This window comes from Leptopilina heterotoma, unplaced genomic scaffold, assembly GCF_015476425.1.
Source record: "Leptopilina heterotoma isolate Lh14 unplaced genomic scaffold, ASM1547642v1 Lhet_134, whole genome shotgun sequence".
In the NCBI taxonomy this organism is placed as follows: Eukaryota; Metazoa; Arthropoda; class Insecta; order Hymenoptera; family Figitidae; genus Leptopilina; species Leptopilina heterotoma.
In genome coordinates this window covers 2,481,553-2,507,178 of record NW_025110853.1, presented here as the reverse complement: position 1 = coordinate 2,507,178, position 25,626 = coordinate 2,481,553, and the positions used below count along the sequence as shown (strand labels likewise).

The 25,626-nt window shown below is 26.2% G+C and overlaps 3 protein-coding genes across 3 annotated transcripts; 2 read left to right on the top strand and 1 right to left on the bottom strand.

Annotated features, from left to right (window-relative positions):
• Positions 1 to 78: 78 nt before the first annotated feature.
• LOC122513104 (actin-related protein 10) lies at positions 79 to 14,695 on the top strand. Its single transcript, XM_043629356.1, has 5 exons — positions 79 to 306; positions 406 to 558; positions 2,612 to 2,896; positions 3,034 to 3,313; positions 14,196 to 14,695. Exons 1-5 carry the CDS (start codon positions 227 to 229, stop codon positions 14,526 to 14,528), a joined length of 1,131 nt encoding a protein of 376 aa, XP_043485291.1. The 5' UTR covers positions 79 to 226; the 3' UTR covers positions 14,529 to 14,695.
• A 2,004-nt stretch (positions 14,696 to 16,699) lies between these two features.
• On the bottom strand, positions 16,700 to 19,592 carry LOC122497577 (60S ribosomal protein L30). The gene is made up of 4 exons (XM_043604787.1): positions 19,497 to 19,592; positions 19,344 to 19,401; positions 17,178 to 17,323; positions 16,700 to 16,923 (listed from the first exon to the last, which is right to left on the bottom strand). The coding sequence occupies exons 2-4, from the start codon at positions 19,362 to 19,364 to the stop codon at positions 16,746 to 16,748; spliced, it is 345 nt and encodes a 114-aa protein (XP_043460722.1). The 5' UTR covers positions 19,365 to 19,401; positions 19,497 to 19,592; the 3' UTR covers positions 16,700 to 16,745.
• Positions 19,577 to 23,011, top strand: LOC122497576 (beta-1,4-N-acetylgalactosaminyltransferase bre-4-like). Its single transcript, XM_043604786.1, has 3 exons — positions 19,577 to 19,705; positions 19,779 to 20,653; positions 22,514 to 23,011. The coding sequence occupies exons 2-3, from the start codon at positions 19,856 to 19,858 to the stop codon at positions 22,706 to 22,708; spliced, it is 993 nt and encodes a 330-aa protein (XP_043460721.1). The 5' UTR covers positions 19,577 to 19,705; positions 19,779 to 19,855; the 3' UTR covers positions 22,709 to 23,011.
• The last annotated feature ends 2,615 nt before the right edge of the window (positions 23,012 to 25,626 follow it).

Here is a 25,626-nt window from a genome sequence, read left to right as displayed (position 1 = left end):
AATTATGAAATGCGCGCGCTTAAAAATTTGCGCATGCGTACTTGCGTCAATGTCTTGTTGCGCCCTCTTGACAACAAGTAGAAGTACTAAAAACTGTCAAAAATTTTTAATCACTTCTTTAATGGTGTAAAATGTAAACAACTATTTTTTATATTATTATTACTATTGTAGTGATTTAATTTTTTATTAAATACTCTAAAGTAAGGAAAATAATAATTCGAGGAAAATGTTAAGGAGTTATGAAGGAATAAGATATGCCTCTGACAAGCAAGTCGTTGTTTTCGACATTGGCAATGCGTATACAAAGTAATTTTCATTTTCCAATGTGATAAATTAAATTTTACAATTTTTTTTTATTAAATTTTAATTCATTTTTCCCTATTTTTATTGTAATTTCTTACACAGATTTGGATTCGCGGGTGAACCGAGTCCTCGTGGAATTATAAAAACAGAGGTTAAGTGTCCTGAGGCGAAGGAGATTCGTCGAATTTTCAGTTATAAGGACACTGAAGACTTGTATCAACTTCTTGTGGAATTTTTACATTTTTTATTTTTCAAGTAAGTGTTAATTTCTTCTTCACTTAAAGTAACGGTAGTGAAGTCACTACTGCAATATATAAAGTTTAACAAAAAAATTTGATATTTTATTGACTTTAATTTTATAACGTTTATTTTTCTTAATGCAATTATTATTATATTTGTAATACAGGGTCGTCACAAGTTTCAGTTTATCAATTTACTGACATTAAAAATATTTTTCCTGACAAAGTTCTGTTTACAGGAAAACATGAAAGTTTACGGAAAATGAGTAAAATTTGTGAATTTTAATAATTTCTAAAAATTACAATTACCTATAACCCTTCCTGAATTCAATTATTTCCTACAACTTTCAACTAAACTTCATCTCTAAATCAATTATTTAAATACATAAAAATCAATTTTTTATAATAATTGTAACTGTCCATGTTTTTTTCTTAAGTATTGAAAGGTATAATATTTTCAAAAAATTGTAATAAAGAAATTCTTACAATTAATTTTTAAAAATATTTTAAAAGATAATTGTTTTTTAATTATATATACAATTGGAAAATTTTCAAACAATTAAAGTTCGGTAAAATCTTTTAAAAATTATTGAATTTTTTAAAAATATCCTAAATAAAAATAATCTAATTTTTGAAAAATTTTAATCATAAATATGACCATGATTTCTCCGAAATTTTAATAAGTCAAAAAAATAAATTTTTATAAATTTTTATCTACTTTATTCGAAGATAATTGAATCTTAAAAAATTATGATAAAACAATTTTAAAAATATTAGTTTTTAAAAATATTTTTATTTAATTTTTCGAAAATAATTGAATTTTTTAAGAGAATTTTTGTATAATTTAAAAAAACTTTAATTAAAAGTTTTGAACATGATTTTCTTCTCCAAAATGATGAAAATAATTCAAAAATGTTATTATTTTTTGCATGTATTTAAATTTTCGAAAATATTGAATTGAAAATACTGAAAATAATGAACGTTAAAAAATTAGAAGCTAATTTTCATTTTTAAATTTACATTTAAAGATTTTTTCAATTAACATTTTTGATAATTCAATAATTTTCAAAATTTTCAATTATTCAAAAAGATTTTTATTATAGATACATTTGAAAAATTGAGGGACCCAATCAAAAAACCGGTTATAAGTTATTGAGACTCAAAATTCTCGACCTCTGAATAAAATAGTATATTTTATCCCACATGCACAAAAATGGCGCTTTTAGATAGCTGACGACGGGGAGTAAAGTCACTCATTTGTTCGACCATATGAAAATGGCGTCCATTTTCTCCCATGTGCAAACATAACCGCTGATCCCATGCGTTATTTTTGCCCAAGGGAGAAAACGGCCGCCATTTTCATATAAGTCGAACAAGTGACTGACTTTTATTCCCTGTCGTCTGCTATCTGAAATCGCCACTTTTGTGCATTAGGAATAAAAAATATCGTAAGTAACATGGGAATAAAGGCAGCCAATTTTTGTGACACTCGTGTCACAAAAATCACCGTAAACAAATGGCTGCCTTTATACCCTTGTTGCTTAATATACTAATTTAAAATTTCAATTTCTTGAAAACATTTCGTTTTCGTATAAAGATTACCAATATGTTTCTCAAAAAATTGGGATTAAAAACAGTTTAATTTTTGACTTCAGAGCAATAATTTTGAGCTTAAAAAAATTATAACCGGTTCTTTGATTGGTACCCTCAATTTAATTATCTTAAAAAATTATTCGAAAATAATTTTTTAAAGATTTGTTTATAGTTATTTTTTGCACTATAAAAATCGAAATAAGTTGCACTTTTTTACTAAAAATTGTGGTTTTTTGTTGGAATATTTGGAAGAAAAATCGAAAAAGTCGCAATTTTGGAAAATAAGTCGAAAAAAGTCTCAATTTTCTTAATTTCCCTGACAAAAAATTTGTTTTCCTGTCATTTCCCTGACTTTACTGACTTTACTGACATGTGGCTACCCTAAAATATTAAATTAATATTTTTATTTATTTTATTTACTTTATCAAAAAGGTTATGAAGGGAAGAAAATTTAATTTTCGAGTTCTATTTTTTAGGCATGCAGTAATTAGTCCAAAGGATGTAAAAGTCGTTGTATTGGAGTCACTTTTAACGACAACACAATTTCGTGACACACTCGCTAAAGTTTTGTTTCGTCACTTTGAAATTGGTTCACTAATGATTTTATCCTCACATCTTGTTGCAATAAGCACTTTGGGTACTGAAACGGCACTTGTTCTCGATGTTGGTTACGAGGAGGCGGTTTTAATTCCAATTTTCGAGGGGATTCCTGTTTTAAAAGCCTGGCAGGCTCTTCCTCTTGCCAGTCGTGCCGTTCATGAGTAAATTATTTTTCTTATTAGTATTTCTTTATTTATTAATATTTCTTCTTTTATTAATATTTCTTCTTTATTAGTATTTATTTTTTTAATTAGTATTTTTCTATTGTTCCAAAAAGTTTATTCACTTTGTATTTCAGTTCTATTAGGAAAGAAATGAAAGACGCTCTACCGGATTTAGAATTAGCGGATAGAGTAGTAGAGGATATTAAAGTGAGAACATGTTTTGTTACAACGAGAGAAAGATCCGTGAAATTGGGAGACGAAGATGGATTATCACCACCGCCAGCAGTCAAATACCCGGGTGTTAAAACATTTGAAATTCCAGGATTCGTCAGGGAAAAAGCTTACGAAGTACTTTGGGAACGAGATAATGACAATCTTAGTATTCCCACTATGATTTTGGATGCAATAGTAAAAGTAAGTGTCATCATTTTTTTTTGCTAATTTTTCAAAAAAGAATTTAGATTCTTTTTAAAATGATAATAAGTAGTATAACTACAAGCGTATGAAATTTTGGAGCTAATTGTTAGTTACAAAAACTTTCTTTTTGAAATGATCCTAAAGTTTTGAACATTCAAATGAACGAAATTTATTTATTTCTTTTTCAATTAAAATTTTTATTACAATTATTTTGTAACGCTGTAAAAAATTATTTATAAAGTATAAAAACACAACAGAAATAAATAAGCATAATAGCATATTTAATTACAGAATTTTACCGTCCTCTCAAGTATTGTTTTTATCTTATTTGTTTGCTTATTTATTTATCCGTAAGCTTGTGTATTCGTTTGTTCTTTTGATTGTTTATTGTCGTTTATTTGCTTTATTTATTTATTTATTTAATTTTTGTTTTTTTGTTTTTGCTTTTTCCTAGGTTTTGTTATATTGACTACACGGAAAAAATCTTGGGTGACGTGCAATCCCAATCGTCGAAAAGTGGGGGAACTATAGTTTGGATGTGCTACGTTCTCAATTCGGGAAATCTACGTTCCCATGTTGGTGGCGCTGAACACCCAAGATTTGAGACTCAAAACCTTGGGACTGCAATAGCCGCATCTTGGGCGTTCAGCACGCCCAAGTTGGAAATGCAGCTCCTCCAAACTAAAGTCGTATCGCATTCGTACATTTTCGGTCTACTTGGAACGGCACGTCACCCAAGATTTTTTCCGTGTAGGATTTATTTCCAATATTTAATTTCATATCGTGACTCCTTACCAACACATTGACTCTAATTATAAATTTTAACCAGACTTAATTAATCATAACTATTGAGTTTAACTGTAAAGGAGTTATTTAATAATTTTTCATAATTGGATTTGTTTATCGTATTTTCGTTATTTTTTGGTTTATTTTATCCATCCCGACTATATAACAATTAATGTAACTACTTATACACAAATTTATTTTATCCAAGTCTAATTCTGACTAAATTGACAAATCTTTATAAATAAGATCAGACTTTTGTCTGTACATTGCATAGAATTTGAAATTTCATGTTTAGTTTTTTTATTCGAGTAGTAAGAATTCCAAAAATGACAATAAAAAAAATTATGTATGTATGAATGTATGTATGTATGTATGTATGTATGTATGTATGTCTGTACGCAATATTTTGTCCGGGATAAACACAAAGACTACTTGACCGATTAAAGCGAAACTTTATAGTCTCTTAGGTATTAGTCTAACTTAAATTTATAGCCATATCCGATTGAAAAATATTAAGCTGAACGAAAGTTATAGCTTTTTTCACAAAATTCAAAAAATCAAAAAAATGCAAATTTTTTAAATTTTTGTCAAATTGATGTGACATCTTTTGTAGCTACTTTTTAATGTAAATACAACTAATTTTTACTATAAAAATGAAATATAAATAATTAATCCGAATTTTTAAGCCAAAATCATATTTTTGATTTTCAACAAAATTTTTAATTAATTTTTTTTGTTGAATATTGTTTAATTTTTTATTAAGTTGGTAGTGATATCGATTGATGTTTTTAAATTTTTAATTACATTCATTACATTTATTTTATTAAAAAGTTTAGAGTCATGAATTTGATGCCAATTACAAATTTTCTAAAATCAATTAACGTGAGAGTTTGCAATTTCTATATTGATATTTTCAGGTTTTAAGTTTGAAAATTTCATAGTATGTATTATCATATTTAACGTAGAAAATAAAATATTTATGTTCAATATAAAGGGTATACAGTAAAAGTATCAATAATACTGAAATTTGACTTCAGCGGGCACTGGGACACAGAAAGTCCTTAAGATGCCATTAGGGCAAATTGGGATTTATGAATCAAAATTTTCTTTTTTTTGAATTCAAGAAATGTTTTAGAAATGACTTTGAAAATAAATAACAAATTCCTATTTATGAATTAAAATTGTTCTTCTTGAATTTTAGAAATGTTTGGGGTATGGTGTTGCTTTCCAAAATTCTATCCGGGCATTACGCAAAAACGGGTAAAATGTAAAATCCCATGTGGAAATTTTTAATAGGGATATGGAAAAATTATACCATACGGTTTTACATAGGAATCAATATGGTTTCCTTTATAAAAGTAGATCCCATGTAGATTTCCCATGTGGGAATCAAAAACGTGTTATAATTTCTACTAATACATTTAACAGAGTGTCTATTAATCGGAAAGGCATCCCGAGAAATAGCCGGGAATTTAATTCGACTAGAAAAATCGGGAATTTTCTTATCTAATTAAAAAAAGTTTTATTATATTAATTTATTTTTAAAAAATTGTTTTTGCTTTAATTTCTATTGATGTAATATTTTTATTTGTCAAAATTTAAGACCTACTTTCAGATTACAATATAGGTCTTATTTTTGATTTTAGCAGTCGTAACGTGGGGCCTACTTGCGATACAATTAGTTCGAATTAGACTCTTATATAACTCCAAAAGCTGGTGGAAAATTAGTATTAATTATTAATGCATTAATTAAAATACTACGAACGCATAAAGTACTACAAATTGACAAATACTGTTCTGTAAATCTGAATTAGTTAAAAATAGTATTTGATAGAAAAAGTCATTTACTGATTCAAATGGTAATATTTTGATAATGAAATAGTTAATGGTAACTAATTATTAGTTTTTCCCAGTCAAATTAAATTCCCAATTGGTAGACACCTGTTCAAATATATCAGTAGAAACTAAAACCCGTCGAAGATGGGTACGACAGCTAGTTATATATAAAATGACTAAACCAGCAGCCATTCACAAATCTCTGACACTCATTCTCTGGAACGCTAGAAGCATCCTCCCCAAGCGATTAGAATTAGAGACTCTTCTCTGGCAATACAATCCTGATGTAGTCTGTATCACAGAGTCATGGCTTACCCCTGACTCAGTTTTTGAGTTACCAAATTATATTTCGGTCAGACAGAATCGTCCCAATGGTAGAGGAGGAGGAGTTTTGCTACTGGTTCGAAAAGAGATCAAGTTTCGTATTTCTAACACTTTTACACACCACGTCAATGACTTACAAATCGACATAGCTTCGATCTCTGTTCATACTCTCTTTGGTAAAAGTCAAATCACAACCATCTATGCTCCCCCAGGTGGGGATATTCCCCCAAACGAGTGGACAGCCATTTTCGATTTACTCCCAAAACAAACAAATCCTATTTTTTGTGGGGATTTTAATTCCCATCACACCAGCTGGGGTGATATATCCACAAACCTTAGAGGCTCCTCGCTGGAAACTTTTACCATGGACTCTGAATTGTTTGTTTCCAATGATTCCATCCCCACTAGATTTTGGGACGCCAATGTCATGGGTAGCAACCTGGATTTAATATTTTGTTCGTCAACCATTCTTCAGTCATCATTCAAAAACGTCAGCCAGGATCATTATAATTCAGATCATCTCCCAGTTATATTTAGAGCAGATATTTCACCCGACCATGTTCTTCCTCCTAGCAACAGATTTTGTCTTAAATGCATCAACTGGCTTACATATCGCGATTCTATGGATCAGTATTCTTTAGATCTCACCAACCAACTTTCTACAGGGATCTCTCCAGCTGAGATTTATATCTCTTTTACCGACCACCTTAAACAAAGTCTCATTAAAGCAGGAGCTTTTATCCCTAAAACTAAATCTATAAGATCCATCTCAAAGCCACTCTGGTGGAATTCTACATGCGACAAACTTCTTTCTCTCAGGAGGGAGAATTTTAAATGGTATCACTCTAATCAATCAATGAGTAATAGAGAGGAATTCAAACGCAAAAATGCTGAAATAAAGAAGTCTCTTAGGGAACAAAGATCCTTAGCCTTTAAGGAATTTTGTGAGAACATGTCCCCATCTAGAGGTATGTCCACCCTATGGAGAACCGTCAAAGCGCTATCTTCCCGATCTGGACAACTTCGCACAAACATCTCAACAGATCCATCCACACCAGAATTCATTAAGTTTCAGAAAGACCTAATTAGAGAGGATATTCCTCCAGTTGAAATCCCACACGGAAAAAAATTTCTTATAGAAAACACAAACTTTTTCGTAAAATATACAAATAGGTTAAGTTGTGCTTTATGCAGGCGAGTTTTGTGTTTCCAACAAGCTGGTTTCCCTATATTAAAGAACCAGTAGAACCGGGTAGAATCAGGAGCCTACTTGCTTTAAGTTGGTTATTGTCACGTAAGTTCCAATTTCAAACCAGTAGATAAGTATTTTCAGCTGGTTTGAATTTGGAATGTCAAGTTCAAAATGAACTGGTCTCAGTTTGAACATTACAGTCAACAGGAAATTCCAAATAGGTTACATTGTACAACATGAACTTGTTTCAACTTGGATATCGATTCACAATTGGAAATCCAAGGTGGTAACAATTGAGCAGATATTTTTGAAAAAAAATATTTGTGGAAAAAATAATAAAAGATTCTTATGACCATTAATAACTTTATATTCTTAGCACGCTCCAGACATACAAACATTTTAATTAAACTGGAAGTATTAAATTAAAACTTGTACCCTATGGGAATCGAACCCCGTACCTATGACCTATCTATCTAAACGCTTAACGACCGCGGCTATCGAATCGACGTGAGAAATATTTTTCGACCTGTCTATATAAACTGCAACTTTGGAAAACGTAATAAGTTTATGCAAAATATTATAATTTTTGTAAGTACCTATAAAAATACAAGCAGAAATTAAAATATTTATAGAGATTTGCAAATATATGATATTATGTAAAAAATATTAATTAAATATTTAATACATTTTTGCTCAAATGTCATTTGACTGCTTTGTAATTTTTTGCAAATATTTGCAAAAAATAACATTAAGCAAAATAAAAAACAGAAAATTCGTAAAAATTAAAATTCCCAAAATGACTGGGCCAGACCAGCTCAACTGTGTTAAAAAATTTCATTGATTTTCTAAAATGTTAAAACTTTTATGAAAATCTGTAGTTCACAACAAAACAATAAAACACTCTTAACCGTTTTTTGAAATTTGAAATTTTTGTTATTTTTTTGCATTAACAAAATATTACAAAATTTTAAAATAATTAATAACTCAAAAGCCTTTTACCATAAATTAATAAAACTTACACTGATTACACAAAATTGTTCACTCTCTTACAAGACAATATTAGCATGATTGTAAATTTAACAATTTCATATTTTTAATAACAATTTTATAAATAATTTGAATTATTTATGTGTTCTACCCCTCCATAATTGCAATGAAACTCATAGGAGGTATAGTCATTGTAGTCTCTTTTTGAAGACCCTAATAAAAAATTTTCAATTTGGAATGTACATAACGTATTTTTTAATAAAAACGCGCGTCCATTCCACAATGGGAAAAATGTGATTGTCGTGGAAAATTTAGTCTAGACGTTACAATTATTATATGTTTTTTATAAATTTTTTTAAATAAAAGACTGAATTTACCACAACAATCAACTTTTTCCCACTGTGGAGTTGGCGCGCGTTTTTAATAAAAAAATTCGTTATGTACATTCCAAATTGAAAATACCAACATTTTTTTTGGGGAGTTTCAAGAAGAGACTACTAAGTATACTTCCTATGAGTTTCATTGCAACAGGAGCCGTCGAACACATAAATAATTAAAATTGTTTATAAAATTGTTATTAAAAATACGGAATTTTTAAATTTACAATCATGCAAATATTTTCTATTAAAAGAGTGTAAACAATTTTGTGTAAATAGTGTAAGTTTCATTAATTTATTGTAAACGGCTTTTATGAGTTATTAATTTTTTTTAAATTTTGTAATATTTTGTTAATGCAAAAAAATAACAAAAATTTAAAATTTAAAAAAAAACGGTTAAAAGTGCTTTATTGTTTTGTTGTGAACTACAGATTTTCATAAAATTATAAATAGCAACAGTAACAAATTCATAAAAATATCAATTCGAGAAATACAAATTCGCAAAAATAAAATTTTCAAAACAACAATTAGCAAAAGTATCTAACAATTTGTAAAACTGTCCATTGCGAAGAATGCAAGTTTGCAAAAATAACAAATTTGAAAAATAACAGTAAACTAAAATAAATATTTGTAAAATGTAAATTTGCAATAATAATTCTTTGCAAAAATAACAATTGGCGAAAATGACAATTTAAAGAATTCCAATTAGCGATTATTAATCAAACTCTTTAAATTTGAACTTGAAATTCCAAATAGAATGCATCCCCGATTCAAATTAAACCAAGATGACATTAATCCTTCACTGTGCTATATAAATTTGGAGTTGGAAGTTCCAAACTCAAGCTTGTTGATTTTTAATTTGACAGGACAAGTGAAATGTAGTATTCGAGAATCCAAATTGAACCAAGTAGATACTTGAACTTAATTTTGTATTTGGAAATGCAAGCTGATACTTGTAGTACGTGCGAACTTGGAAATACAAGTAGAGATGATAAGATTGGAAATCCATGTTAAAACAAGTCGAAACAAAAATTGAAGAGGACAATCCAAGATAGAACCATTTCAATTTTATCTTGGATATCCGTTTCAGTTACATAAATAAGATTTCCAAGTTAAAACCAGTAGAATTGCTACACGGAAAAGTTTTTCAATTTGGAAAGCAAGTTGACACCAGTAGATCCATGTTCAATTTCTACTGGTCTCAACTGGTTCTTTAATATAGGGTTGTGTGTACCACAAACCAATCTGTTATAACACCAAGAAATCCACGCATGCGCAAGAAAATTCAAGTGAACGTCTGCTTGTCGTCTGCTGCGTGACTGTTTAAGCTGTTGAATCATAAACTGAAGTTTGTGACAAGACTCATTCTGGTTTGTATATTTCCCAAACTCAGCCGTTTGTGGATACTACAACCGCCGTTCATAGATGGCACAGGAAATCTTGTAATTTTCACAGGAAATTTTTTTCCGTGCATATTTGCCCACACCTAGTCATCTCGGTGAAGATTTTCCACCCTTTTCAAGGAATGAATTGCAACACGCTATTTCTTCTTCTAAATCAAAAGCAGCGGCAGGCCTTGATGGCATCACTGCTGATATGATAAAATTTTTGGGGCCAATATCACAGGAATTCCTCTTAATATTGTTCAATAGAATGCTTCTGCATTCCTCTTTTCCATCTTCGTGGTTATACACCAGAGTTATAGCTCTACCGAAATCAGGTGGAAAGGGGTTTCGGCCCATAGCTCTCACCTCGGTTCTATCAAAAGTTTTTGAAAAACTAATACAGGGACGTCTGGAACACGATGTGGAGAGTCGGGGCTTGATTCCTTCCTACCAGTTTGGATTCAGAAAGCAAAGATCAGCGGTTGATTGTGTTGCAACTTTTGTCACTGATACCCTGATCGGCTTTGCGGATTCAGAGCATACTCTGGCAGTTTCTATCGATATTAAGGGTGCTTTTAATAACGTTCGCCCTCTTATTTTAAATACAGTGCTTAGGGATTTAAATTTCCACCCCTGTATGGTAAACTTCATCAATCACATGACCAGAAAAAGGTACGTCTCTTTTAATGCTGACGGATCAGATTCAAAAGTCTGTGGTGTTGGAGTCCCACAGGGTGGAGTCCTGTCACCCCTTTTATTTAATTTGTATCTGAGAGATTTGGAACAATATCTTCCACCTAACATGAAGGCTGTCATGTACGCTGACGACCTTCTACTTTATGTAAAATTCTCCTCAGTTGCCAATCTTTTCACCGATGTTTCCGCGGCTCTGGAGAGTTTGTCTGCTTGGCTTGAAACACTGGGAATGGACGTCGCCCCGCAAAAAACGGTTTGCTGCATCTTCACAAAATCCCGATCATCCTATGAAGACTTCGCATTAAGGCTAGGTTCCAATGAAACACCTGGGCATACTTTTGGACCGGAAACTAAAATGGACACAGCATATAAAGATGATAGCTAATAAAGCAACGAAGGCACTGGGTATTCTCAGAATCATAACAAGGGCCACATGGGGTATTTCTCCCATGCTGGCCTTGACAGTTTATAGAAATTTAATAAGAGCTATTCTAGATTGGGGTTCTCCTCTTTTCGCTAATTCTGCTATGACCTCCCTAAAATGCCTGGACAGAGTGCAGTCTGCAGCCCTCAGAATGGCACTGGGTTGCATGAAATCAACATCCATCCCGGTTCTTCTGTCGGAAGCAGGCGAGCCCCCTCTAACACTTCGTAGAACATTCTTGACGAACTCGTTTATCCATCGCAATTATTCGTGGTCTGACAACTTGCTAAATCCCCTTTTGTATACTCGTTTTCTCACCCAATGAGCAAGTGGTCAGAGAGCTGGGAAAATTTTTCACATTTAATCATCATTTTATTTAATTATTTAACTTACAGCCTAAATATTTATCCAATCCCTTATTTTAACTATCCCTATAATTGACTTTACCCGCTGGTCTGAACGACCTCTGTAGACCACTGGAACCAGCTCTACATATAAATACGGTTCCCACCGCTTGCTTGCTGGAGAGACCTATCTACATGTTTTTTGACCAAGGGATTTCACATAACAACAACTAATCTTAACATATTTCTCATTCTTCTTACGTTAATAGTTCTGACACTCGGCAAGGCCACAAGTCATTTAAGAAGAAGAAGAAGAAACATCTCCTTCTTTGTTTAAATAATAAACATCACTATTAGTTATCATATATGTTAATTCTTTGTGTATTGATTGAAACGATCCCGTCTAAATAATCCTAACAAAAATCATTGAATTATGAAAAGTTTGTAAAAATTTTATTGAATTTTTTTGAAAATAATTGAATTCCTAAAAAACATTTTATTATTTATGAAAATAATTGAATTTTGCAAAGAATTTTATTAAAATACCTACCTCAAAATAAATTAACTTTCGGGAATAATCTTATTTATTGATATAATTGAATTCTTTTGAAGAATTATTAATAATAATAGTTGAATAGTTGCTAAGAATTTTATTAAAATTTTCAAAAATAATTTAATTCCTTTGAGAAATTTTATTATTTTTGAAAATAATTGAATTATTGCGGAAAAGTTTATTAAAATGTTTAAAAAGAATTGGATTTCTGTGCAAAATTTTGTTATTTTTAAAAGTAATTGAATTCTTCATAAGAATTTTATGAACAATGTTTTAAATAATAAATAATTTTTTCGATATATCATAAATATTATGAAAATGTTATTAGTTAAAATAATTGAATTTTTGTAGAAAACTTTATTTGTGAAAATAACTAACAGTTATTTTAGTTTCGAATGATACGGAATTCTTTGTTTAAAAAGCTAAATAAATAATTATTTTTTCAATTTTTAGAATAATTTAAATGTTCGTAATCAAAATTATTTTTGAAATAAAAGTATAAAATATGTAACAATTTTTGCGAGATTCAATTTTACTACAATTGTACTACAAGAAAGTAACAAAATTTATCGGATTCACTTGAAATTTATTTCTAATGTGGTAAACATAACATTAAATTTTAGAAATTCAAAATAGAACTTCCATTATATGACTTTTTTCTAATTTATCGGATTCAATGATTTCTGAGGTGAATTTGGTAAAGTTTTGAGATAATTAATGTCTATGTTGAATTCGTTATTTTGACTTTACAAAATCTGATGTTAATTTAATTTAATTTATTAATTTAGTGCTTCAATTAATACTTTCGCTATTCTAGAGAAAATTATCGCTGTTTCAAGTAAAAAATTTTTTAGTGTGTTATTATTATTTCTTTAAAAAGTATTTAAATTAAAATGGCTTTATATTGTTTAAAATAAGCAATACAAAAGATAAAATATGCTCAAAAAATAATTTTTCACCTCCTGATGATTATCGGCTGTGGATATTTATTTATTATTGTGAATTAAATTCATTTTTATGACCCAGATATTAATTGGAATTGTTTTAGCCATAGTTTAGGTCCAGTAATGTAAATTCTATTTAAATTGAGACCATTGAGGAAAATTATTAGAATTTAAAAAAATTGGAAGTTCGAATTTGTTAAATTTTTTTTGTAAACTTTAAAGTTTCTAAACAATATAAAATGAAAGTTTAATTCTGTATAATTGTTAGCTTTTTCCACCTTTAATTAGTTCAAACTTTTTGTTAGGTAATAATAATAATTATTTCTTTACAAATTTTTAAAAATAAAATGCCTTCAAATTGTTTAAAATAAACAGTTCAGTAGAACATTCCCGCGCGCTTGCGCGCGGATAGTTTGGATAGTATAAAAATAAATGATAAAATAATTGATTATTTCTAAAAATTGAGTAACTCTACTTATGAATCTTTTGAATTTGAGAAAGAAAATTCATAGTCTATTTAAGATTTTGAATAATTTAATATTTTTTAATACTTTGGATACAATTTCTTTAATTTACTTATTTTCCTGTCGTGTGAAAATCATGTTACTGTAAAAATGTTAGGGGAATTAATTTTACAAAAACACTAATCACTCTATTTACAAATTAGTTGTCAAACTTTTGACATGATAATTTCGAATCAAAAAGCCCTAACTTCACAATATCTCGATTATTATTATATACCTAATTATTGGTAATTTCTACTAAATTTGTCCTAATTTTCAAAAATAATCTCAAGAAATCGTATCTGAATGTTTTAATAAACATTGGACAAAAAGGAAGTATCAAAAATTAGAATACATATTTTACCAGAAAAATAAAAATGTTTCGCATTACAAATTATAAACTGAGAAATAAATCCAAATATTCAAAGGAATATTTGAGCGAGTCCAAAATATTTATAAAAATCTTTAATAAATGAAAAAATACAATAAAAATTTGCAATAAAGATTTGTTTCTCTGAAAATTTTCAGTGTCCAGTTGACATGAGACGAGTATTGGCGGAAAATATTCTTCTAGTTGGAGGAACAACAATGGCCCTTGGTTTTGCGAGTCGTCTCAAAAGTGAATTATTGTATTTAGTGAGCAGTGAACTTTATTCGGAGAAATTAAAAGTGAGAAAATTTAAATTTCACACAGCTCCAAGTTACGCTAATTATACATCATGGCTTGGCGGTGCCATTTTTGGTATCGCCGATTTACCACTAAGATGCATCAGCAAAGAGAATTATTTAAAAACAAATAGAGTTCCAGACTGGGCTAATCTTATGGATAATCAGAAACTACCGACAAATTGTGGCCTCTAAATTCTGTTTTTTTTTAAACTAACTAACTTTAAAAGAACAATTGTGTAAAATATTTCCTAAACTATAATTATTAATTTATTATATACGCTTGTTAATTTTTTTTCTAATAAAACAAAAAGCTGTAAATTTATACTTTGTTTTAAATAAAACAAATTTTGTAAACTTTATTTGGATTTTACTTTGATTTATTTTAAATTTAAACAAAATTTGTAAATTTTATTCTTTGATTTTAAATTTAACGAAATATTCAGGATCCAGAGCTCGAACCAGTGAAAGTATTTAAAAATACGGACTTTACGGACCAAAAATGAAAAATTACGGACCATTTAAGGACCAATTTACTGACAAAAATATAACCAGTCCAAGTTAAATAAAAGAACATTTTACTTAAAACTATAAATTAAATTTTTTCACAACTATAGTTATGAAGATTTCTTCAAGTTAGGTATATTATATCAATATTGTTACTGTAACTTCTTCAAAATTATTCTCATAATTTTGATTCAATTACTATTTTCTAAAATTTTTAACTAAGCATGGTTGCCACAGAGCCTGGAAATCCTGGAAAAGGAATGGAATTTAGAAAAGGGTATAAAAAACCTGATAATCGTATGGAATTTAAAAAAATATCTGAAATCTTGCCTGTTTTTAAAGATTTTTAACAAAATTGAGGGTCCCTATCAAAGAACCGGTCATAAGTTTTTGAGACTCAAAATTCTCGACCTCTAAATAAAAAAAGGATTTCAAATTTTAATTTCTTGAAAACATTTTGTATTGGTATAAAGATTACCCAAATGTTTCTCAAAAAAAAGGGATTAAAAACAGTTTAATTTTTTATTTACAGGGCAATGATTTTGAGCTTAAAAAACTTATAACCGGTTCTTTGATAGGGACCCTCAATTTTAATTTAAAATCGGAAAAATTTTTTATCTTATCGCCATATAAAAATCTCTAAGGAAGACAAAATTTTTGGATCGTAATTATTATTAAGTTTCTGGTATTTGGAAATTTAAAAAGACTTTTAAGAGCCGAAGCTATGTTATCAGCCTAAAATTTTTTTAAATTTTTCACTGGAATTTCATAAGTATTCACCTGGAATTATTACTTGAAATAATTTCAAAAAAATTCAATCATTTCTTATTAAAAAGTTCTATGAGAAGTCAATTATTTAATTGCAAAAATAAATAATTGAAAACTTCTTAAAATTCAACTCGTATAAACAGCATTATCAAATTTTTTTTTAAATAATTGAATTTTTTCAACGAATTTTATTTAAATTTTTCAAAATAATTGAAATTCCAAGAAGAATTTGATTATTTATTAAAATAATTGAACTCTTGCGATGAATTTTATAAAACTTTTTTTAAATAATTTTTTTCGAAAATTTATATGAAAATTGTGTGTTAAATAATTGAATTCCTGTTAAAATGTTATTATTTATGAAAATAAATAAATGTTTGCAAAGAATTTTATAAAAAAAAATTATTTAAATACAATTTAAAATTGTATTAAAAATAATTGAAATAATTTTATAAAAATCATTTTAAATAATTGATTTTTTTCGAAAAATTTTATGAAAATTTTATTATTTATAAAAATAATTCTTATGACGAATTTTAATCAAATTTTTAAGAATAAATACATTTTTTGAGGAATTCCTATAAAAAGAATTTTATAATTTTATAAAAATAATTGAATTCTTAGGAAGAATTTTATTATTAATGCAAACAATTGAATTTTTATAAAGAATTTTATTAAAATTTTAACTGAAATTGATTTTTAAATCAATTTTTATTAGTAAATTCTGCGATAATTAAATTATTTGAATACAAGAATAAATAATTTATTGATTCATTTATATTTTTTAAAATGAAATTCTCATAAAAAATATTATCAATAAATTTTCAAATAATTGAATTCTTTATGAAAATAATTAAACTATTGCGAAGAAATTTATAAAAAATTTGCAAATAATTGAACTAGTAGTTATTGAAAATTTTTGAGAAAATAATTGAAATTTTATTAAATTTTTTGAAAATAATTGAATTTCGGAGAAGAATTTTATTATTTATACAGATAATTGAAATTTTGACGAGAATTTAAAAAAATTTTTGAACATTATCGTTCGAGTCCCGAGGATCGTATAAACTGTAGAAAAATGTAGAAAAATATTTTATAATTTTAAATATTTTTATTTAAAGAATTTGTACAAAATACTTAAGCCTGTTCACCCGTGGGCATTGATTTGATAATATCAGAATTACCTGGATCGGTAATTGATAAAGTACACACTCTGAAATACTTTCCGCAGGCTGTTCCGAGTTCAATATTGTTTCCAGTGTAATGATGGACTCCAGTTTTGGCCAACATTGCGTAATACTCGATCTCAGATTTTCTGCAATTACACAAATAAAAAAAACCGTTAACTATGTTTTTTTTCCTCCCGGAAGAAAAAAAATTTACTGCACTTACTAGCAGTTTTAAGAGACTACTCCGTAGGACTCCTTTGAGAGTAAAAATTTATTTTAAAAAATAAAAAAAAATCTTTTAATTTTAAACTTTCTTTAAATTTAACTATTTTTTTCCTTTTTTTAGAATTAGGTAAATTTAGAGAAATTTGTAGAAAGGAGCACTACATCTCAGTCTCACCTTAAAGGAGGCGTATTATTAGCAATAATAACGAGCTTAGCTTTTCCCTGACGAAGAGATTTTAACGTCTGCTTATAACCAAGAACGTATTTTCCAGATTTCATCACCAACGCGAGCCTGGAGTTGATGCTCTCCATCGCCTTTTTCTATAACAAGAAACAAGAAATATAAACAAAATATACGTAGAAATTCCATTTTTCTACCATTTAAAAAAATCACAGGCTTCGCACTTGATAATTGATTTTAAAAAAGTAGCTTTAAGACGGAAAATATCAAAAATATTAAATTTTATTTCTCATTCTGCTAATAATATCGATTCTAAAATTTTTAAAAAATTTAATTGTTTTCTAAATTGTAATATTAAATTCTTCAACAATAAGATTATTTTTAGAAATAGTTTTTTAATTTTTTAAAATATAAAATGTTTCAATTAAATTTGACAAAATTTCCAAATAAGTAATTGGAAATCTAGTTTAATCTTTTTGAATTTTATTTACTTGACTTGAACTACTTACAAAAAAATTCTAATTACAATTTTTCAAAAGACTAATTTTTTCTTCATAATTTCAAAGTTTAATTACATTCAAAACTTGAATAATTTTTGTTAAATAATTAATAAATTACTTATTTATTTTTTCACAGGAATTAAAATATTTTAAATGATTTCAATTGAGGCCTTGGATCCAATAACTCGCCCGACGCTCGGAGACTCGCGCTAATGCCAGTCGGGTAGCAGTGAGTGGCCCAGAGGCGCTCACTGCTCACTGACTGGTAGTTGCGCGTTCCTCCGAGCGTCGGGCGAGTTATTGGATCCAAGGCCTCAATTTAATGTAAAGACTTTTTGAAATTTAACTATTTCTAAAAATTATAATTTGTCAGTCAATCATTTTTTGTTGTTGAAATTTTTAAATAAAATTATTCAAAACTTTAATTATTTATTAAAAATTCTAAATTAATATTTTTTTAAAATAAAAATATAAATTTTACATTTTTACAAGAATTAAAATTTGCAAACAATTTAAAAATATTTTGAAATTTTATTATTTCTTAAAATTTTAGTTATGACGCTTCTAATATTCAATTGATCTTTGAAATTTTAACTGAAATTCATTTTTGATTTAATTCTTATTTAAAAATTGTACTAGAATTTTTTTTAATGGAATTCGTTTGAATCATTGTAATGAAAATTTTAAGAAAAATTGCATTTTTCGGGGAATTTACTTAAAATTGTATAAAAATAATTTAAATCCAGCGATGAGTTATGATTATGTATTTGTAACAATAATTGAATTGTTGCCAAGAATTTTATTATTTATGAAAAGAATTGAATTTTCTCGAAGAATTGTACTAGAATGTTTTGAAAATAATTGAATTTATAGGAAGAATTTTGTATTATTTATGAAGATAATTGAATTTTCGACTAGAATTTTAATGAAATTAGAAAAAATAATTAAAGTTCTGTGAAGAGTTTTAATATTTATGAAAATAATTGAATTTTTGCCAAGAGTTTTACTAAAATTTTTGAAAATAATTGAATTCTTGCGAAGAATATTCTGCTATTTATAAAAAGAATTAAATCTTCTCTAAGAATTGAATCAAAATTTTTTAAAATAATTGAATTTATACGAAGAATTTTGTTATTTATGAAGTTAAATTAATTTTTACCTAGAATTTTATTGAAATTTTTTAAAATAATTGATGTTCTGTAAAGAATTTTATTATTTATGAAAATAATTGAATTCTTGACAAGAATTTTATTGAAATTTTGGAATATATGTAATTGAATTCCTACGAAGAGTTTTACTATGTATTAAAATAATTGAATTTAAACAAAGAATTTTGTTATTTATGAAAAGAATTAAACTTTTTAGAAGAATTTTATAAAAATTTTTGAGAATAATTTTTTTATTTCAACTATTAGCGAATTAAAAGTAGTACAAATTCTCAAGAAAAAGAAAAAAGTAGCTGTTAGTGTTACAAATCTAAAAGAAAGTATACAAATAGTAGGTTTTAGTAGATGAGTGCGAAGCCTGGAATCATGCATTTTTTTACGATTTCATAAATTTTCTGTTCATTAATTTTAATTATTTTTAAAATATTTTAAAGCAAAAAGAATGTTCTATATGGAAAAGATAACCTATAAAAACACGTGGTGAGGAAATTTACCTGTTTCTTTTGTGCAACCATTTTGGCTGTTGTTTTTTACTTCTTCAAGCTGGGAAAGCTGTAAAGATAATTAAATTATTATACGGTTATTATTTTATTATTTTATCGTTAATATAGAAGAACAATTGTGGAGGCGATTTTTAACACACGCACCTCGTTGACGCGTCGTGGAAGAAAGAAAGGAAACTGTTTTATTTCCGGAAAACTTGTCCATTTAGTGCAGGGTTGGGAATGTGAAAAACAAGACCAACTGACCAACGTCAAAACGTGTGTATTCGCATTAATAATTGTTTTTTTTAGTTCCTCTATCCTCTTCACTTCTTCAGTTTTCTAGGTATACTTTGTCAGTTCAGGTGGTTTAGGTAAATAAAACAATAACAATCAATGTTTATCACTTTTTTTAAGAGAAAATAATCAATAATGTATTTTGTTTAGAAGTTGAAAATGAAAGCAAGGTGAAAGAGCCGTGACATGATGTTAATAACTTGAGAAATGAAAAAGAGGTGGTAAAAATGCGAGGAATTATGAATGTTGTAAAGACATTCGTGGGGTTTCTCTACGAGTATGCCCGTGGTTTGACAATTACAATAATTCTACTCTTTATGCTCTCTTACTGCCTTCATCCCGGTAGATTTGCAGCGCATTATAGTTTCATTAAAACCAAAGATATTTATATTGAAATGGAAAGATCATTTTTGCCTCGTGATAATTCATGTGATCTTGTTATTAATGGTAGAACACCATCACAATTACTCTACCCGGATAAACATCCACGCGAAGATCCAGCAGCATTGGCAAGACGTTTGGGAATATTGCCAGGTGGTCAATGGAAACCACTTAATTGTCATCCTCTATTTAATGTGGCAATAATATTGCCATATCGTAATCGACCAACGCAACTTGCAATATTTATGAATTTCATTCATCCATTTCTTCAGTCACAAAATTTAGACTATAGAATATTTGTTATTGAACAAAGTCCAACGAGGGAATTTAATAGAGCGAAATTATTTAATGTCGGCTATGCGGAGGCAACGAAAATCAATGATTTTCATTGTTTTATCTTCCAGGATATTGATCTTATTCCACAAAATACGGACAATATTTATGCGTGCACAAAAATGCCAAGACACATGAGTTCAAGTGTTAATACATTTAGATATAATTTACCGTACACTGGATTATTTGGCGGTGCAATTGCATTGACTAGAAAGCAATTTGAACAGGCGAATGGATTTGCCAATTTTTTTTACGGCTGGGGCGGCGAGGACGATGATTTCTATGGAAGACTGCAGACCAGAGGACTTACGGTTTGTTCAAAATTTTCTTTAATATTTTTCTTTCTTTTTATTTTGCTTCATTATTCAGTTAGAAGGATTATCAGGGAGTCTTTCAAAATAAAAATATTATAATAACTAAAAAACAATAAAATATACAAAAATGTTATTGTCATGTTTCCACAGGTCAGAGTAATCAGGAAAATGTCAAGGAATATTATCAAAAGAACTGGAAAAAAAATTGAATTTCTAAAATTACTAAAAAAATTCAGAATTTTTGGTGAAAAAAAAACAAAACCTACTTAGATTTTTTTCTTATTTCTGTAAATAATTAAATTCTAGAATAACTTTCCTAAAGATATTAATAAAAATGAACTAAAAGACGATTTTCTTTATAAACAGTTACAATTTTTAGAAATAATTAAATTTCAGAAAATTTTAGACTAAAATTTTTCAAACATTTTAATTGTTGTGAAAAAATTAATAATAATTAAATATTTATTTAATTTTTGAATAAATTTATTAAAGTTTTATATAAATTTACTTTAAATTCTGGAGAAATTTTAATAAAATTCTTTAAAGATATTCGAACTCCAAAGAAAAAAAATTATTTCTTAAATTTTTAAATATAATTATCAGACTAATTAAAATCTTTTTAAACTGAAGTGACAATCATTAAGTTCGTTGAAAAATTTCATCAAATATTTAAAAAAAATCGAATTTTCAAAGAATTGTAATTTATTAATTGGTAAATAATTGAATTTTACAACACAGACAATAGAATTTATTCATATATGTTTGTGAGTGTAAAAAGCAGCATTAAAGAGTCCACAAAATTGCATCGTAAATAATTTTATTTCAAAAGAATAACAATTAAAATTTATGTTAACTAATGAGAAAATAAATTTTTAATCTTTTTTAAAGAATTGAGAGGAAATAATCATATTAATAATAATAATAATAATAATAATAATAATAATAATAATAATAACAATAATAATAATAATATAAACTATTTACATTAAATTTTTTTTATTTTTCATTATTTTTAAAAGTAATTGAATTTTATGAAAAATACCTTTCAAGTTTTTATAATAAACGTATTTGTTAATAATCGTAATTAAAAAATTGAATTTTTATTACTAAAATTATTTTTTAAATAATTTATTGAATTCTTTCGAACAATTTTATTCAAAAGTTTGAAAATAATTGAATTCCAGTAAAGTGTATTATTATTTATGACAATAATTGAATTTCTGTGAAAAATTTTAATGGGAATTTTTAAAAATAATTGGATTATTTTGAGAAATTTTATTTAAATTATTGAAAATATTTGAATTCTTGTAAAGAGTTTTATTATTTATGAAAATAATTGAATTCCTGTGAAGAATTTTATTTGAATTTTGTTAAGAAATTGAATTATTTTGAGAAATTTTGTTAAAATATTGTATTGAAAATAATTAAATTAAATTAAATTCCTCCTTGCAAGGAATTTTATTTGAATTATTTTGAAAAATATTATTTATGATAATAATTGAATTTTTTCAAGAAATTTAATAATTAAAATTGCCTCGAAAGGCATTTTTTCATGAAACTGAAAAACTCTAGCGATTAATTTTATCCAAATTTTTGAAAAGAATTTAAGTGTTTCAAAGAATTTTATTAATTTTCTAAACATTGATTGGAGCAAATTTTTATCAAAAACCACTTGTTCGAATATATTTGCTTCATTATTTTCCTACAATTTTAATAAAATTTGTTTCGAAATTAGTTAATGAATTGTGTAATTGTTTAATTATACAATGAATTAATTCAAATTAGCATAATTTAAACCTTAAATATTTTATTTGTTATATTTATTTTTATACATTAAAAAATTGTAATTTTCCTTAGGTTACAAGATTTGGACCAGACGTAGCTCAATATTACATGCTTACACATAAAAAGGAAACGCCGAGTGTGACACGTTACGAAAATCTAGAAAGCGGAGCACGCAAATTCGACACTGATGGTCTCAATAATCTCGAATACAAAGTTCTAGATCATGAGCTGCGTCCCCTTTATTTTTGGATATTAGCCGATGTTTGAGGTAGAATTTTCCTTTAGATTTTGAACATATTAAATTTAGGCGACTTTTTTTCTATTTATTTTATTCTAAACTTTTTTCTTTATGTCAAATTTTCTTATTTTTGATTTAAAGAATAAAAATAAAGATAAAAAATCTCGCCTAAATTGTTCACTACTTTAGAATCATTAATAACAATATTAATTTAAGAGTGTGAATTTAACGAGAGACAGATATTAAATTCATTTCCTAAATTATTGTTCAATTTGTATATTTTGTAAAATTCATATTATCATAATTTATACATAAATTGAAAACAATTGAAATGGATATTTTTTTTATTCTATTGTTTACCTTTTTTTCTATTAAATTTATTATTTAGTGATTGTGAAACAATTACCAAAGGGATATATAGAAAACAATTTTCTATTTTCTTCTGATCCCAAAAATTATTGTGAATTATCAAAAAGAAATTATTCTCTCTTATTATCAAATTATGAGAGAAAAAAATGCATAAAATTATGGATACATTGAAGTTTAAGATATCAGATATACTCGTTTTTTAACGCTAAAGTGTATACTTAAGTTTGATGCACTGATCTCAATTGCTACAAATAGATTTTAATAAATTATTAATTAAATATATATATTAATTAAAATCAATTAATCGTCTAGTATTAAAAAAGAAAAATTCTTTACAATAAAATAAGAATTTTTGATGATAAAATAATAATCTTGTCATTGTGTATGTTTAAATCAATATGAAATGATTATCATTAAACAAGATTAGTGACTTTTTTAAACTATATCTTCTACATTTTTAAATTATCAAGTACAATTTATAAAAAATATGTTTATAATTAAAAATTTTTTTGATACGTTCCAAAAAAGAATTTATAATTAAGAAATTAAATTAATTAAATTAATTTAATAAAGTGCCGTTAATAATTAAATTATTAATTAATATTCTATACATTGATATATTAATATTTAAAAATTAATTTAATTTCACAGACTTTTATGTGATAATACTGTATACATAATAAACGAGAAAATATTTTTTAACATAGAAAAGTGAAAATACCTTTTAAAATATTTTTTCAAAAATTCTTCATTGTCTAATTTTAAAATGAAAATTGACTAAGAATATTTGTTTAAAAAAATTCTTTTTAGTCAATTCGTACTGAAATGTAAAGAATTTTATGTAGTTATGTAATTCAAAAATTAATAAATTTGACATATTTCAGAGAAGAAAAAAGTAATAATTTTTAAATTAAATTTTAAATCCAAAAAAATATCATATTATCAAAAAAATAAAAATGAGTTAATTGAATGAAAGATATATATTTTTAATAAATAAACAAGTATGTAATATTCTTAGATTTTCAAAATAAAACCTCGCCATATCTTCTTATAGTAAGCTAAATATTTTAATATTTATTTACATGTACAAAAGAAACGAAAACTGTCAAATACTATTGATTTTACCTCGAGACAAGCAAATAAAATTAAAACCACGAATTTGCTTTAGTTACCTGAGTGATCTCTAGTTGTATTCCAAAAAAAAAATATTGTAGTGATAAGTAGAATAAACAATAGCAGTGTAGTTTTCAAGAATGTGTGCAATTTGAAATAAAATATGTATGAGTGTTAACAATTGAAAAAAAATAAAGTTCGATTTATACCAACAAACAATTGTCATACATTTCATTTTTTAATTTTTCAAATACCTTCTCGGTAGTTTTATATCCCATTTAGATAATAAGTTTTTTTATATTATTTTTGCGAAAAAGAAATTTATTAAATTATTTTATTCTCCATAATTTTTCGTTAATATAAGAGAATTTATTTTTAATTTTAAAATACATTTTTGTTTAGAAAATGTTATAATTTTTGTAATATTTATAATTTTCAATTTAAAATAATTTAATTCACGCGAGAATTTTACTAAATTTAATTCATTCATTCATTCATTCATTCATTCATTCATTCATTTTAGAATGAAAATTGACTAAGAATATTTGTTTAAAAAAATTCTTTTTAGTCAATTTAAATTAATTTCTTAATTATTAATTAATTAATTAAGAAATTAAATTAATTAAATTAATTTAATAAAGTGCCGTTAATAATTAAATTATTAATTAATATTCTATACATTGATATATTAATATTTAAAAATTAATTTAATTACACAGACTTTTATGTGATAATACTGTATACATAATAAACGAGAAAATATTTTTTAACATAGAAAAGTGAAAATACCTTTAATTTAATTTAATTTAATTTAATTAATTAATTAATTTTTTTGTAACATTTATAATTTTCAATTTAAAATAATTTAATTCACGCGAGAATTTTATTAAATTTAATTAATTAATTTTAGAATGAAAATTAAATTAATTAATTAATTAATTTTAATTTAATTTAATTTAATTAATTAATTTATTTATTTAATTATTTAATTATTTATTTAATTAAGATTAGTGACTTTTTTAAACTGTATCTTCTACAAATTCTAATTAATTAATTAATTCTTCTACAAATTCTACAATTCGTCTAAAAGATTTTATTATTTATGAAAAAAATAATTGAATTCTTGCGAAGAATGTATTATAAACTTTTTAAAAATAATTAAAAGTCTGGGAAGAAGTTTATCATCTCTAAAAATAATTCAATTCCTGCAAACAAATTTATTACAATTTTTAAAATTAATTGAATTTATAAGAGAAATTTTATTACATTTTTTCGAAAATAATTTAATTCTTCCCAAGAATTTTACTAAAATTGTATTAAAAATAACTGAATTCCTGCGAAGAATTTTGTTATGAAAAGAATTGAATTCTTTTGAGGTATTTTATTAAAATTTTGGAAAATAATTGAATTATTTCGAGAATTTTAAATAAAATTGTATTGAAAATAACTTAACTTTTATAAAGAA

Coding starts and splice junctions, on each gene's coding strand:
- LOC122513104 (XM_043629356.1), top strand. CDS start 227: ATGTTAAGGAGTTATGAAGGAATAAGATATGCCTCTGACAAGCAAGTC. Junction 307..405: donor ATTGGCAATGCGTATACAAA/GTAATTTTCATT, acceptor TTTCTTACACAG/ATTTGGATTCGCGGGTGAAC. Junction 3,314..14,195: donor TTTTGGATGCAATAGTAAAA/GTAAGTGTCATC, acceptor GAAAATTTTCAG/TGTCCAGTTGACATGAGACG.
- LOC122497577 (XM_043604787.1), bottom strand. CDS start 19,364: ATGGTTGCACAAAAGAAACAG. Junction 17,324..19,343: donor TGGTTGCACAAAAGAAACAG/GTAAATTTCCTC, acceptor TTCTTGTTATAG/AAAAAGGCGATGGAGAGCAT. Junction 16,924..17,177: donor AATAATACGCCTCCTTTAAG/GTGAGACTGAGA, acceptor GTGTAATTGCAG/AAAATCTGAGATCGAGTATT.
- LOC122497576 (XM_043604786.1), top strand. CDS start 19,856: ATGCGAGGAATTATGAATGTTGTAAAGACATTCGTGGGGTTTCTCTAC. Junction 20,654..22,513: donor TGCAGACCAGAGGACTTACG/GTTTGTTCAAAA, acceptor AATTTTCCTTAG/GTTACAAGATTTGGACCAGA.